This window comes from Gigantopelta aegis, chromosome 10 (assembly GCF_016097555.1).
Source record: "Gigantopelta aegis isolate Gae_Host chromosome 10, Gae_host_genome, whole genome shotgun sequence".
NCBI classification, from domain to species: domain Eukaryota; kingdom Metazoa; phylum Mollusca; class Gastropoda; order Neomphalida; family Peltospiridae; genus Gigantopelta; species Gigantopelta aegis.
The window spans coordinates 18,096,920-18,109,843 of NC_054708.1; the positions used below are offsets into that span (position 1 = coordinate 18,096,920).

Genomic DNA, 12,924 nt, shown 5'->3' on the forward strand with positions numbered 1-12,924 from the left:
GCAAGTGGTTTACACCTACCCATTGAGCCTTGCGGAGCACTCACTCAGGGTTTGGAGTCGGTATCTGGATTAAAGATCCCATGCCTCGACTGGGATCCGAACCCAGTACCTACCAGCCTGTTGACTGATGGCTTAACCACGACGCCACCGAGGCCGGTTTCATCTACAATACCATGTGTTTCTTTATTTCTTTCCAGTAGTATATATATTTATATATCTATACAGTCGAACTTCGTTAACTCGAAGTTGAAGGGGACAACGAAATAGTTCGAGTTTCAGGGAGTTCGAGTTTTCGAAATTCGTACAGCAGACCCCAAAGTGAAACTGCATTGTAGTATTATCATTTTGTTGATATCGGAAGACAGGTTTGCTGCTCCATCCCTGTCCCCAACACACAGATGTTAGCACATTCCTTCTGTGTATATGATAAAACTAAGTAAATATTAACAGAAACGAGATAAATCCGATCAATTTGACGTACATCTCTATGTACTTTTATTGTATTTATTAATAAATTAAAATACTGGATGTCGATTAGCACTAAGTACGTTTGTTTACCAAATAAAAAATACACAATATAAATAGCAAAATTATTGTAAATTACAAAAATCATTTAAAATGTTGTTTTTTTAATTTCGTCTACTATATCGACGTCGGTCATTTCCGTGCAGATTGGTATGTCATTATCAAGATTGATGTAGTGAGTCATGGTGTCGCGTGTCAGTCCGTGTTGCAGCAGTGTAGAGAGGGGGATGTCGTCATCGGGGTCAACATCGTTGTCGTCATTGTGTGTCAACTCTGTGTTTTTAACGTCAAACCCAGCATGGCGGAAACAGTTCTTTATCGTAGTTGACGTCACATTGCACCAAGCTTGCTGCATGAGATTTAATGCATCTAAAACATTTAGTTTTAACTCGGTTTCTACATCAACAGCTGATATATAACGGAGAATAACCCTCTTTCTGTAAAAGACTTTTAAATTCTGGATTATTCCCTGGTCCATAGGTTGTGTTTTTGATGTGGTGTTCGGTGGCAAAAAGACAAGTTCAACTGATTTTAGACCCGCTATTTTGGGATGGGCAGGGCAGTTATCCACTACAAGGGCGATTTTTCTCTTTTTGCAGGACATTTGTTTGTCTATTTTTTTTACCCAGTTAGTGAAAATATCTCAAGTCATCCAGGCCTTTTTGTTAGCTAGGTATTCAGTTGGTAGTGTTTTGATATTTTTAAAACAACGTGGTTTTACTGACTTCCCTATGATAAGCAATGGCAGTTTGTCGTTGCCTGACATGTTGGCAGTAACTAGGACAGTAAGCCGTTCTTTACTCTCTACATCTTTAAATTCAAGGGTTTTGTCTAGCAGAAGGCGAAAAAATATCCGCGTTGTATATATCGTCGGCATCATATTTCCTGAGAATTAGCTGTAATCTCTCATGCCATTCTAACATTTCTGTTGATGTGTATCCACAGCTTTTTCCTCCCCACATACCTTTTTAAATGTTATCCCATTTCTTTCTTTAAATTTATCAAACCACCCAGTTGAAGCCTTAAAATTTACACAGTCAAACATTTTTGCAAATTCTTCCGCTTTTGTAAGTAATACAGGGCATTTTTAAGCCATTTCAAAGTTGCAGCCTCTACATCTTCAAACATTCCTGATCTCATGTTCTTATGTTTTGGCCCAAACTTTAAATAACCCTCTTGAATAGAAATTTTGTTTTTAACCCAGGTTGAAAGTGTACTTTGGGGGATACTAAAGTCAATAGCAATTTGTTTTTTTGTCTTTTTACCTGCCTCTACCTCCATTACCGCTTTGTACTTCGTCTCGATGTCTTTTACTGTTAATTTTCTCTTCACACCCTTTCTTTCTGTCTTCAATCTGGCTATCCCCCCATTTCTGGACCCTTCGCCAGATTGCTTGGATGACAAGAAAGCGTGACCATTAACCGATCTGGCTATCCCCCTGTTGCTGGGTCCTTCCCCAGATTGCTCAATCTCTGATGTATCAGTTTCTAACATAACTAAATGACTAGTAATGAATCATTTTGAATTCACACTTAAATAGCAAATAACAAATTTGACATGATTCACTCGTTTAAGAGAACAAACAAACAGCGTTAATTGTTATTACAACAGTTCTTTGAAGATTACAAGACTATCCGTACTTTGTGTAATGAGGCCCGCTGCCGTGTACAAACACCGACAACCAAATGCAGGCATGTAGGATCATTTCGTTCCACATAGTCAGCGATCTATTATTCTGTAATTATCGCGTGTATCATCGATAGCCGAGACCAGTCGGGGCACTCACGCTTGGCTTGGGTGACAATTCATTTTTCTTTAAAGTATTACCGGTACAGTTAAAAGGCTCAGTCACTCCACAAACTTCGAGTTTTGGAAGTGCAATATCCCTTAATTTTTTATGGTGGGACCAAAATATTACCTTGAGAGATAGAGATTTTCGAATGTTCGAAGTTTGAGTGTTCGAAGTCTGTTATTACTAGTTTGTATAGCAGTTCGGCCGCCGTTTCACTTCGAGAGATCGATGTTTTTGAAAGATCGAAGTTTGAGTTATTGAAGGTCGACTGTATATGGAAATCATCTCCAACAACACACAGCCAACTATTCTACATCTCCCCCAATAAAAGTGTTAAACACTGGATGTTTTAGAATTTTATGTTCACGATTGCACATCCTGATGATCACTCAATATTTTGCTACTCCCCTTAGACTAGTTAAAGGAGACTACCATACTTTTAGTTACCCATAGTTGGGATTTAGCTCAGTCAGTTGAACACTCGCCTGAGGTACTTGCGTCGCAGGATCGAACCACCTCAGTGAATCCATTCAACTGATTGGGTTTTTTCTCGTTCCAACTAGTGCACCACAACTGGTTAAAGGCCGTGGTATGTGCTTTCCTGTCTGTGGGAAAGTGCATATAAAATATCCCTTGCTGCATTAGGAAAATGTAGTGGGTTTCCTCTGTTGACTACGAATCAGAATTACCAAATGTTTGACATCCAATAGCCAATGATTATTTAAACAATGTGCTCTAGTGGTGTCGTTAAACAAAACAAAGTGCTTTTAGTTCCCCATATCGTGTAAATGTATATGGTGTCAATATGATAATATCTTAAATGACTCCTCTATGTTAGGGGAACAGCTAATCATCAGTATTTGACAAATGTTTGAGAAAGTCACTAGCCCTCACAGATGCTTATGAATTTGAGTAATACGGTTGATAATTTCCACTAGCCCAGACCAAACATCCACTCGCCAGGACCACATAATCATTCCACTCAGGGCGGGACGTAACCCAGTGGTAAAGTGCTCACTTGGTGTACAGTCAGTTTAGGATCGATCCCTGTCTGTGGGTCCATGGGGCTATTTCTCGTTCTAGCCAGTGCACCGCAACTAGTATACCAAAGGCTGTGGTATGTGCTATCCTGTCTGTGGGATGGAGCATATAAAAGATCCCATGCTACTAATAGAAAAATGTATCGGATTTTCTCTCTAAAATTGTGTGTCAGAATTACCAAATGTAATTTTTTTCACATGGAGATCTGTCATTGCCCTTGAATCTGTGCCTGCATTTATAAAATGTGTAGTATGTGTGTGTATGTGGATGCATGTGCTGTGTACTTCAATATCTTCTCAGCAGGTTTTTTTTCATGCTGTGATTTCAAATTTTATTTTCACAGAAAAGGCCTTGGATGAATGCTCCTATACAAGTAATGTTAATAGGGGCTATGTAAGTATACACTACATAAATCAGTTTGTTGGCAACTCAGTAAAACATGTTTTGTGTGTGTGTGTGTGTGTGTTGGTACGTTTAATTGTAAAACTGTCGCAATAATTTACAGTAAAACGTTTTAAAACTGCATTTTTGAAAACAATATTTTTACAAAAATATGACCCTATGTACAGTTATAATCTTGGATAGTGGTGAAAATATAATTCATTAACAATTTATGTATTTACCAAAATTATTATTTCTCTTTTCTTTTTCTTTTTTAGGAACGGCCAGTTTGTTTTCAATCTTATCTCCAGAAACAGATTGAAAACTGGTCTAATATTTTTCATATAATTGTTACGAACCAATTTAAATTAAAATGTCTTATTTATTAAATATTTATGAACTTATAAACATAAAATAAATTGTCAAGAAGTCCTAACAGTACTTTTTCTGTACGGGTGACTAATATATTGATGCTTGTTACTTTAAAATAAAAATGTTTTATTTGTATAATTTGTCTTTCAGCTTAGTATTCGCCACACCATTATGCTGTGCATTGTTTCCACAAAAAAGGTAAGTATTAATGATTTCCATATTACCCAAAAAATTCTGAACACTTAAATTCAAGTAACAGAAAGCATTAATTTGTAATTCATACTTTATGGTTACACTCCACCATTGACCTTTGCATGCATTTCGATATAATTTCATTCTGCATAAAAAAAAACCCCATGACAATGTTGAGAGGGTCACATGATTTTAATAAGTACAGTCACTTGGTAACTGACATGCAAAAAATCAACATAGATCAGTTTTTAAAATGTCAACTTATTCTACCTAGAGCCAAAGCATCACCTCATTTTGCTGTTAAGTGAGTGGCTGCATACCCCATGCACAGTTGTTATTAGTAATAAATTAACAAGTCATTTTTTCTTCTTCTTCTGCGTTCAAGCTATAGTTGATCATGCTTTAGATTTGGAGTCCAGTTGTGGTGATAAAAAATGCTGTCTCTGTTAAGTCTTCTTTTGAACCTCAAAGCTTGACAGCCAGTGTTGCTCCATTCGGCCAGTGTTGCTCCGTTCGGCCAGTGTTGCTCCGTTCGGCAGTGTTGCTCCGTTCGGCAGTGTTGCTCCGTTCGGCCAGTGTTGCTCCGTTCGGCCAGTGTTGCTCCGTTCGGCCAGTGTTGCTCCATTCGGCCAGTGTTGCTCCATTCGGCCAGTGTTGCTCCAGTGTTGCTCCATTCGGCCAGTGTTGCTCCATTCGGCCAGTGTTGCTCCAGTGTTGCTCCATTCGGCCAGTATTGCTCCATTCGGCCAGTGTTGCTCCATTCGGCCAGTGTTGCTCCAGTGTTGCTCCATTCGGCCAGTGTTGCTCCAGTGTTGCTCCGTTCGGCCAGTGTTGCTCCGTTCGGCCAGTGTTGCTCCGTTCGGGCCAGTGTTGCTCCGTTCGGCCAGTGTTGCTCCATTCGGCCAGTGTTGCTCCATTCGGCCAGTGTTGCTCCAGTGTTGCTCCATTTGGCCAGTGTTGCTCCATTCGGCCAGTGTTGCTCCATTCGGCCAGTGTTGCTCCAGTGTTGCTCCAGTGTTGCTCCATTCGGCCAGTGTTGCTCCGTTCGGCCAGTGTTGCTCCGTTCGGCCAGTGTTGCTCCATTCGGCCAGTGTTGCTCCATTCGGCCAGTGTTGCTCCAGTGTTGCTCCATTCGGCCAGTGTTGCTCCAGTGTTGCTCCGTTCGGCCAGTGTTGCTCCGTTCGGCCAGTGTTGCTCCGTTCGGCCAGTGTTGCTCGGCCGTTCGTTCGGCCAGTGTTGCTCCTCCAGTGTTCCAGTGTTGCTCCCAGTGTTGCTCCGTTCGGCCAGTGTTGCTCCATTCGGCCAGTGTTGCTCCAGTGTTGCTCCATTTGGCCAGTGTTGCTCCATTCGGCCAGTGTTGCTCCATTCGGCCAGTGTTGCTCCAGTGTTGCTCCATTCGGCCAGTGTTGCTCCGTTCGGCCAGTGTTGCTCCATTCGGCCAGTGTTGCTCCAGTGTTGCTCCATTCGGCCAGTGTTGCTCCAGTGTTGCTCCGTTCGGCCAGTGTTGCTCCGTTCGGCCAGTGTTGCTCCGTTCGGCCAGTGTTGCTCCGTTCGGCCAGTGTTGCTCCATTCGGCCAGTGTTGCTCCATTCGGCCAGTGTTGCTCCATTCGGCCAGTGTTGCTCCAGTGTTGCTCCATTCGGCCAGTGTTGCTCCATTCGGCCAGTGTTGCTCCAGTGTTGCTCCATTCGGCCAGTGTTGCTCCATTCGGCCAGTGTTGCTCCGTTCGGCCAGTGTTGCTCCATTCGGCCAGTGTTGCTCCAGTGTTGCTCCGTTCGGCCAGTGTTGCTCCGTTCGGCCAGTGTTGCTCCGTTCGGCCAGTGTTGCTCCGTTCGGCCAGTGTTGCTCCGTTCGGCCAGTGTTGCTCCATTCGGCCAGTGTTGCTCCAGTGTTGCTCCGTTCGGCCAGTGTTGCTCCATTCGGCCAGTGTTGCTCCGTTCAGGCCAGTGTTGCTCCATTCGGCCAGTGTTGCTCCATTCGGCCAGTGTTGCTCCAGTGTTGCTCCATTCGGCCAGTGTTGCTCCGTTCGGCCAGTGTTGCTCCGTTCGGGCCAGTGTTGCTCCGTTCGGCCAGTGTTGCTCCATTCGGCCAGTGTTGCTCCAGTGTTGCTCCATTCGGCCAGTGTTGCTCCATTCGGCCAGTGTTGCTCCATTCGGCCAGTGTTGCTCCAGTGTTGCTCCATTCGGCCAGTGTTGCTCCATTCGGCCAGTGTTGCTCCAGTGTTGCTCCATTCGGCCAGTGTTGCTCCATTCGGCCAGTGTTGCTCCGTTCGGCCAGTGTTGCTCCATTCGGCCAGTGTTTCTCCAGTGTTGCTCCGTTCGGCCAGTGTTGCTCCGTTCTGCTAGTGTTGCTCCGTTCGGCCAGTGTTGCTCCGTTCGGCCAGTGTTGCTCCGTTCGGCCAGTGTTGCTCCGTTCGGCCAGTGTTGCTCCATTCGGCCAGTGTTGCTCCAGTGTTGCTCCGTTAGGCCAGTGTTGCTCCGTTTGGCCAGTGTTGCTCCGTTCGGGCCAGTGTTGCTCCATTCGGCCAGTGTTGCTCCATTCGGCCAGTGTTGCTCCAGTGTTGCTCCATTCGGCCAGTGTTGCTCCGTTCGGCCAGTGTTGCTCCGTTCGGCCAGTGTTGCTCCATTCGGCCAGTGTTGCTCCAGTGTTGCTCCATTCGGCCAGTGTTGCTCCAGTGTTGCTCCGTTCGGCCAGTGTTGCTCCGTTCGGCCAGTGTTGCTCCGTTCGGGCCAGTGTTGCTCCGTTCGGCCAGTGTTGCTCCATTCGGCCAGTGTTGCTCCAGTGTTGCTCCATTTGGCCAGTGTTGCTCCATTCGGCCAGTGTTGCTCCATTCGGCCAGTGTTGCTCCATTCGGCCAGTGTTGCTCCGTTCGGCCAGTGTTGCTCCTTTCGGCCAGTGTTGCTCCGTTCGGCCAGTGTTGCTCCATTCGGCCAGTGTTGCTCCAGTGTTGCTCCATTCGGCCAGTGTTGCTCCATTCGGCCAGTGTTGCTCCATTCGGCCAGTGTTGCTCCAGTGTTGCTCCATTCGGCCAGTGTTGCTCCATTCGGCCAGTGTTGCTCCAGTGTTGCTCCATTCGGCCAGTGTTGCTCCATTCGGCCAGTGTTGCTCCGTTCGGCCAGTGTTGCTCCATTCGGCCAGTGTTTCTCCAGTGTTGCTCCGTTCGGCCAGTGTTGCTCCGTTCTGCTAGTGTTGCTCCGTTCGGCCAGTGTTGCTCCGTTCGGCCAGTGTTGCTCCGTTCGGCCAGTGTTGCTCCGTTCGGCCAGTGTTGCTCCATTCGGCCAGTGTTGCTCCAGTGTTGCTCCGTTAGGCCAGTGTTGCTCCGTTTGGCCAGTGTTGCTCCGTTCGGGCCAGTGTTGCTCCATTCGGCCAGTGTTGCTCCATTCGGCCAGTGTTGCTCCAGTGTTGCTCCGTTCGGCCAGTGTTGCTCCGTTCGGGCCAGTGTTGCTCCGTTCGGCCAGTGTTGCTCCGTTCGGCCAGTGTTGCTCCATTCGGCCAGTGTTGCTCCAGTGTTGCTCCATTTGGCCAGTGTTGCTCCATTCGGCCAGTGTTGCTCCATTCGGCCAGTGTTGCTCCAGTGTTGCTCCATTCGGCCAGTGTTGCTCCGTTCGGCCAGTGTTGCTCCGTTCGGGCCAGTGTTGCTCCGTTCGGCCAGTGTTGCTCCAGTGTTGCTCCATTCGGCCAGTGTTGCTCCATTCGGCCAGTGTTGCTCCATTCGGCCAGTGTTGCTCCAGTGTTGCTCCATTCGGCCAGTGTTGCTCCATTCGGCCAGTGTTGCTCCAGTGTTGCTCCATTCGGCCAGTGTTGCTCCATTCGGCCAGTGTTGCTCCGTTCGGCCAGTGTTGCTCCATTCGGCCAGTGTTTCTCCAGTGTTGCTCCGTTCGGCCAGTGTTGCTCCGTTCGGCCAGTGTTGCTCCGTTCGGCCAGTGTTGCTCCGTTCGGCCAGTGTTGCTCCGTTCGGCCAGTGTTGCTCCGTTCGGCCAGTGTTGCTCCGTTCGGCCAGTGTTGCTCCATTCGGCCAGTGTTGCTCCAGTGTTGCTCCGTTAGGCCAGTGTTGCTCCGTTTGGCCAGTGTTGCTCCGTTCGGGCCAGTGTTGCTCCATTCGGCCAGTGTTGCTCCATTCGGCCAGTGTTGCTCCAGTGTTGCTCCATTCGGCCAGTGTTGCTCCATTCGGCCAGTGTTGCTCCAGTGTTGCTCCATTCGGCCAGTGTTGCTCCATTCGGCCAGTGTTGCTCCGTTCGGCCAGTGTTGCTCCATTCGGCCAGTGTTGCTCCATTCAGCCAGTGTTGCTCCAGTGTTGCTCCATTCGGCCAGTGTTGCTCCATTCGGCCAGTGTTGCTCCAGTGTTGCTCCATTCGGCCAGTGTTGCTCCATTCGGCCAGTGTTGCTCCATTCGGCCAGTGTTGCTCCGTTCGGCCAGTGTTGCTCCGTTCGGCCAGTGTTGCTCTGTTCGGCCAGTGTTGCTCCAGTGTTGCTCCATTCGGCCAGTGTTGCTCCGTTCGGCCAGTGTTGCTCCGTTCGGGCCAGTGTTGCTCCATTCGGCCAGTGGTGCTCCATTCAGCCAGTGGTGCTCCAGTGTTGCTCCATTCGGCCAGTGTTGCTCCATTCGGCCAGTGTTGCTCCAGTGTTGCTCCATTCGGCCAGTGTTGCTCCAGTGTTGCTCCATTCGGCCAGTGTTGCTCCATTCGGCCAGTGTGGCTCCATTCGGCCAGTGTGGCTCCAGTGTTGCTCCATTCGGCCAGTGTTGCTCCGTTCGGCCAGTGTTGCTCCGTTCGGCCAGTGTTGCTCCGTTCGGCCAGTGTTGCTCCGTTCGGCCAGTGTTGCTCCATTCGGCCGGTGTTTGTCCATTCGGCCAGTGTTGCTCCATTCGGCAAGTGTTGCTCCAGTGTTGCTCCATTCGGCCAGTGTTGCTCCATGCGGCCAGTGTTGCTCCATTCGGCCAGTGTTGCTCCATTCGGCCAGTGTTGCTCCATTCGGCCAGTGTTGCTCCATTCGGCCAGTGTTGCTCCATTCGGCCAGTGTTGCTCCATGCGGCCAGTGTTGCTCCATTCGGCCAGTGTTTCATGACAGAGCCTCCAGTTGCTTGAGTGGGCCCCTTTTGAGGCTAGAGGCCCATCACTGTACCCACCTGGCTTTGGTCCATGGGGACGACAGCACTTCGATATATCCATCTGTTTCATGATCATAGAGCTTGGTGCATGTACAGATATTTCCTTTCGGTTTCTACGCTAATGCTTATGCATAGCTTCAGGTATCGAAATAAGTTGAGAACGGTCATTCAGGTTACCGGGAGGTTACCACATGTAAGAAAAATTGAGAACGGTGTTTCGTTCTCGATGAAAATTTCAACGTAACGGTAGTTGTGTTTCCGATCGTAAACCAGGCAATGCATTCCGGACTTCCACGTTTCATTTTCTGGTAAAGAATTGCATCTATGTTCACGTGCACTTGTGCAATTGCAAGCAATTATAGTCATTCCGCATTTAAGCAGCGTCCACTAGATGAATTTCCTTCCGTGTTTCGTTTTCTTATATGAAATTGCACAGGTGCTTGTGCACACTTGTGCAATTGCATGCAATCTCGGCAATCTATGTTTAAGCAGCGCCCACTAGATAAATGTACTTCTGGATTTCTTTTCTCTCGTACTGATGTTCGCGCGCACCGATACAATTTCAAAATATCAACCTTAAAAGTAGTAGTAACAGAAATTCAATTCTAACTTTCATGTAGTTACCAGGCTATAGTTTGTGGTAACCTGTAAATGGGTTACCAGACACAATGCTGATTTCGATGCCTGTAGCTTCTGTACTCTAACATCAGTGGATTTGGTTTGAGTTTGGAGTTTACCTTCTCCTAGGAGAGTTTCCTTACTAGGATTCTGAGCCTCTCCAGCCCAGTTTTGATTTTGGAATTTGCTTCTCCTAGACAGTTGTCATTCTTGACTCACGTCCTCTGTCTGTCCGGTCCATATTAGTCTAGTCTCTACCCTTTGACCAGTCCAGCTTGGGTGACTCTACCAGGAGCTGATGCTCCAGCTGGCATAGCTCTCTGAGTCATTGAGACATGCAGGCTACCTCACCACGTCAGGAATGGACCATGAGATAGAAGTAATTTCAAACCAATGGGTTATTTAAATATTAAAGAGGCCAAACTACTTGTAATCACGAAAGAAAGATTTAAAAAGGCAATTCATCATTTTATTTTTGTTTTAAAGGGACAGACCCTAGTTTCAACCCGTGAAAATTAACACTGAGTTTAGTTAATCTACAAACCTGTAACACATTTGGATAATGTTACAATAGAGTGAAACGTGAGTCAGTGACTTTGAAATGGTGAAATACCCTCTAAAAATAGACTAAAACTCGACTCCATAACTTAATTCTCAGTAGCATGTGTGTTTTTAAAAATATGAGAAATGCATTTCGTGATATTAAAAACACCAGGATGACCAAAAACACTTCGAATGTACAGAAATTGATAATCTAAACTATAAAATCTAAGTAAAGTGTGATTTCAGTTATCAAAAATGGCTCTAATAGTCAAAAATATGCCGATAGTGTTTAAAAACCAAGTGCGACCAATGTCCTGTTTGGGTGACTTGAATATTAAAAAATAATGGCATTAGTCGTCCAAATATTACTATTATTTGAGTGATCTACTTTAGATCTGTAACATATGAGCCACTATTAATAATTTTATTGCATCTGTTTATTACACATTAAAAATCTTGCTCGTGGTTTGTGGTTCGCTTACCATAATTTGCCAACATCCATTATTTTTGGGGCCACCATATGTTTTGGCAAGTTTTGAGCCCTGGTATACATGTACACCATACTAATAACACTCTTAAAAAAACAAAAAAACAAAACAAAAACAATATATATATATATATATATATATATATATATATATATATATATATATATATAATAACACTCTTAACAACAGCAATGAATCAGACTATTTTCTTTTCACTTACAGCTCGTTAAGTGTTGAACATTTGGAGCCTGAATTAAAAGAGAAGTTGAAGTCACTACCTTGTGTTCCTGACAGAGTGTACTTCAACAAGGGTTTGTAAACGAGTCCACCACCATAAACCAGTTGGTGACTGGATGACTGACATGCTTGAATTTACACAGATGAAGAGTTTAGAGTATTGGGGGTGTTTTCAGCCTGTGGTCTTTCATCTATGTGGCCATAATGACCAAGAAAATTGTAGTAATGACCATGCCCTCAATTTTAAAAAATTTGCTAAAGTCCTTAGAAAAGATTATATCCAACCATTGTTTGCTTATTACATATACCGATGGAAAGAAATAAGGGAACACATCAAATTGTAGACTAAATTTAATTCACAACTAGCATAGTAATGTCTGTATTTCATACCAAGTTGTAATGTGGGGTTGAATGTCTGTAGTGTTGAATGTGCTGCCTATATGTTCCCAGTCAACTTCGGACAATATGAATTGATTTTTGATGCAGTCATTATTTCTTGTTGCTATCTGTGTGATCCTTTATTTCTTTCTATCAGTATATGATGGATAAAAAAAATCAACGACACCACTAGAGCACATTTATTTATTAATCATCGGCTATTGGATGTCAAACATTCAGTAATTTTGACATATAGTCTTAAAGAGTAAACACGCTACATTTTTATTAGTAGCAAAGGATCTTTTATATGCTGTTAAAAGACAGGGTAGCACATACCATGGCCTTTGATAAACCAGTTGTGGTGCACTGGCTGGAACGAGAAATAGCCCAATGGGACCACCAGCGGGGATTGACCCTAGACCGACCGTGCATCAGGCGAGTGCTTTACCACTGGGCTACGTCCCACCCAGACCTGTCAACCCTCCCGGATTCCGCGGGAGTCTCCCGGTATTTGATCAAATCTCCTTTCACCTGTGCGGGAGACAGTTTCTCCTTTTAAATGACATTTTTGTAAGCATAAAAAAAAATCGATCCTCTTTTGTCAAAATAACAGAAGGGAAGTAACTCTGCCTTTTTTTCTCATTCGGAAAATGTCGACTACTTTCGGTTTCCGAGAATGTAACAGGCCGAATTGTCCCGACTGTTTAACCTTTGCCAAAGTGAGAATTGTGGGATAGCCTATTTATATTGTTAAAAAAGCACATGGAGTTTATAAAATGACGTGTTATTATAATGTTTGTTGTCATCGTAATGGCTACGAAGCGTGTTGCCGCTAATTCAACAGGCTGTGTATTGACATTCAGTGTTGCCATATAAAAAAAAAAAAAACTATCCAATTTAGTTCTAATAACACCTCTGAATAGTAAAATGTCTTCCCACTGGATTACATAATGCAAATATGACAAATTTGAACTGCCAGACTCCCGAGTTGACAGCGATATACACACGATGCATGTTAAAATCACATGTCACAGCAAGACAACGAAAAGACCAATTAGCTGTATAAACATACTTGTGTCAGTTAATTTTGTATGTTTGTGCGGTAAAATGTTGGTTATAAGGGTACACTTCAAGACATTATTTTTGTACAATTAAAAAATGTTGTGTTTGACATTGACATAAAGTTACTCACGGAAATGGGTATAATTCCGATATATTTCACACGATGTCCGTAATGAGGTTTTACTTATG

At 44.9% G+C, this 12,924-nt stretch overlaps 1 protein-coding gene across 2 annotated transcripts in view; it reads left to right on the forward strand.

Moving 5' to 3' along the window:
- Window positions 1–11,677, forward strand: part of LOC121384205 (sideroflexin-1-like) — a 33,595-nt gene extending 21,918 nt beyond the window's left edge. For both annotated transcript variants that reach the window (XM_041514481.1, XM_041514480.1), the window contains exons 9-11: window positions 3,702–3,751; window positions 4,262–4,309; window positions 11,281–11,677. In XM_041514481.1, coding sequence (XP_041370415.1) covers window positions 3,702–3,751; window positions 4,262–4,309; window positions 11,281–11,377 — 195 coding nt within the window. In that variant the 3' untranslated portion in view covers window positions 11,378–11,677. The remainder of the gene's footprint in view (window positions 1–3,701; window positions 3,752–4,261; window positions 4,310–11,280) is intronic.
- The last annotated feature ends 1,247 nt before the right edge of the window (window positions 11,678–12,924 follow it).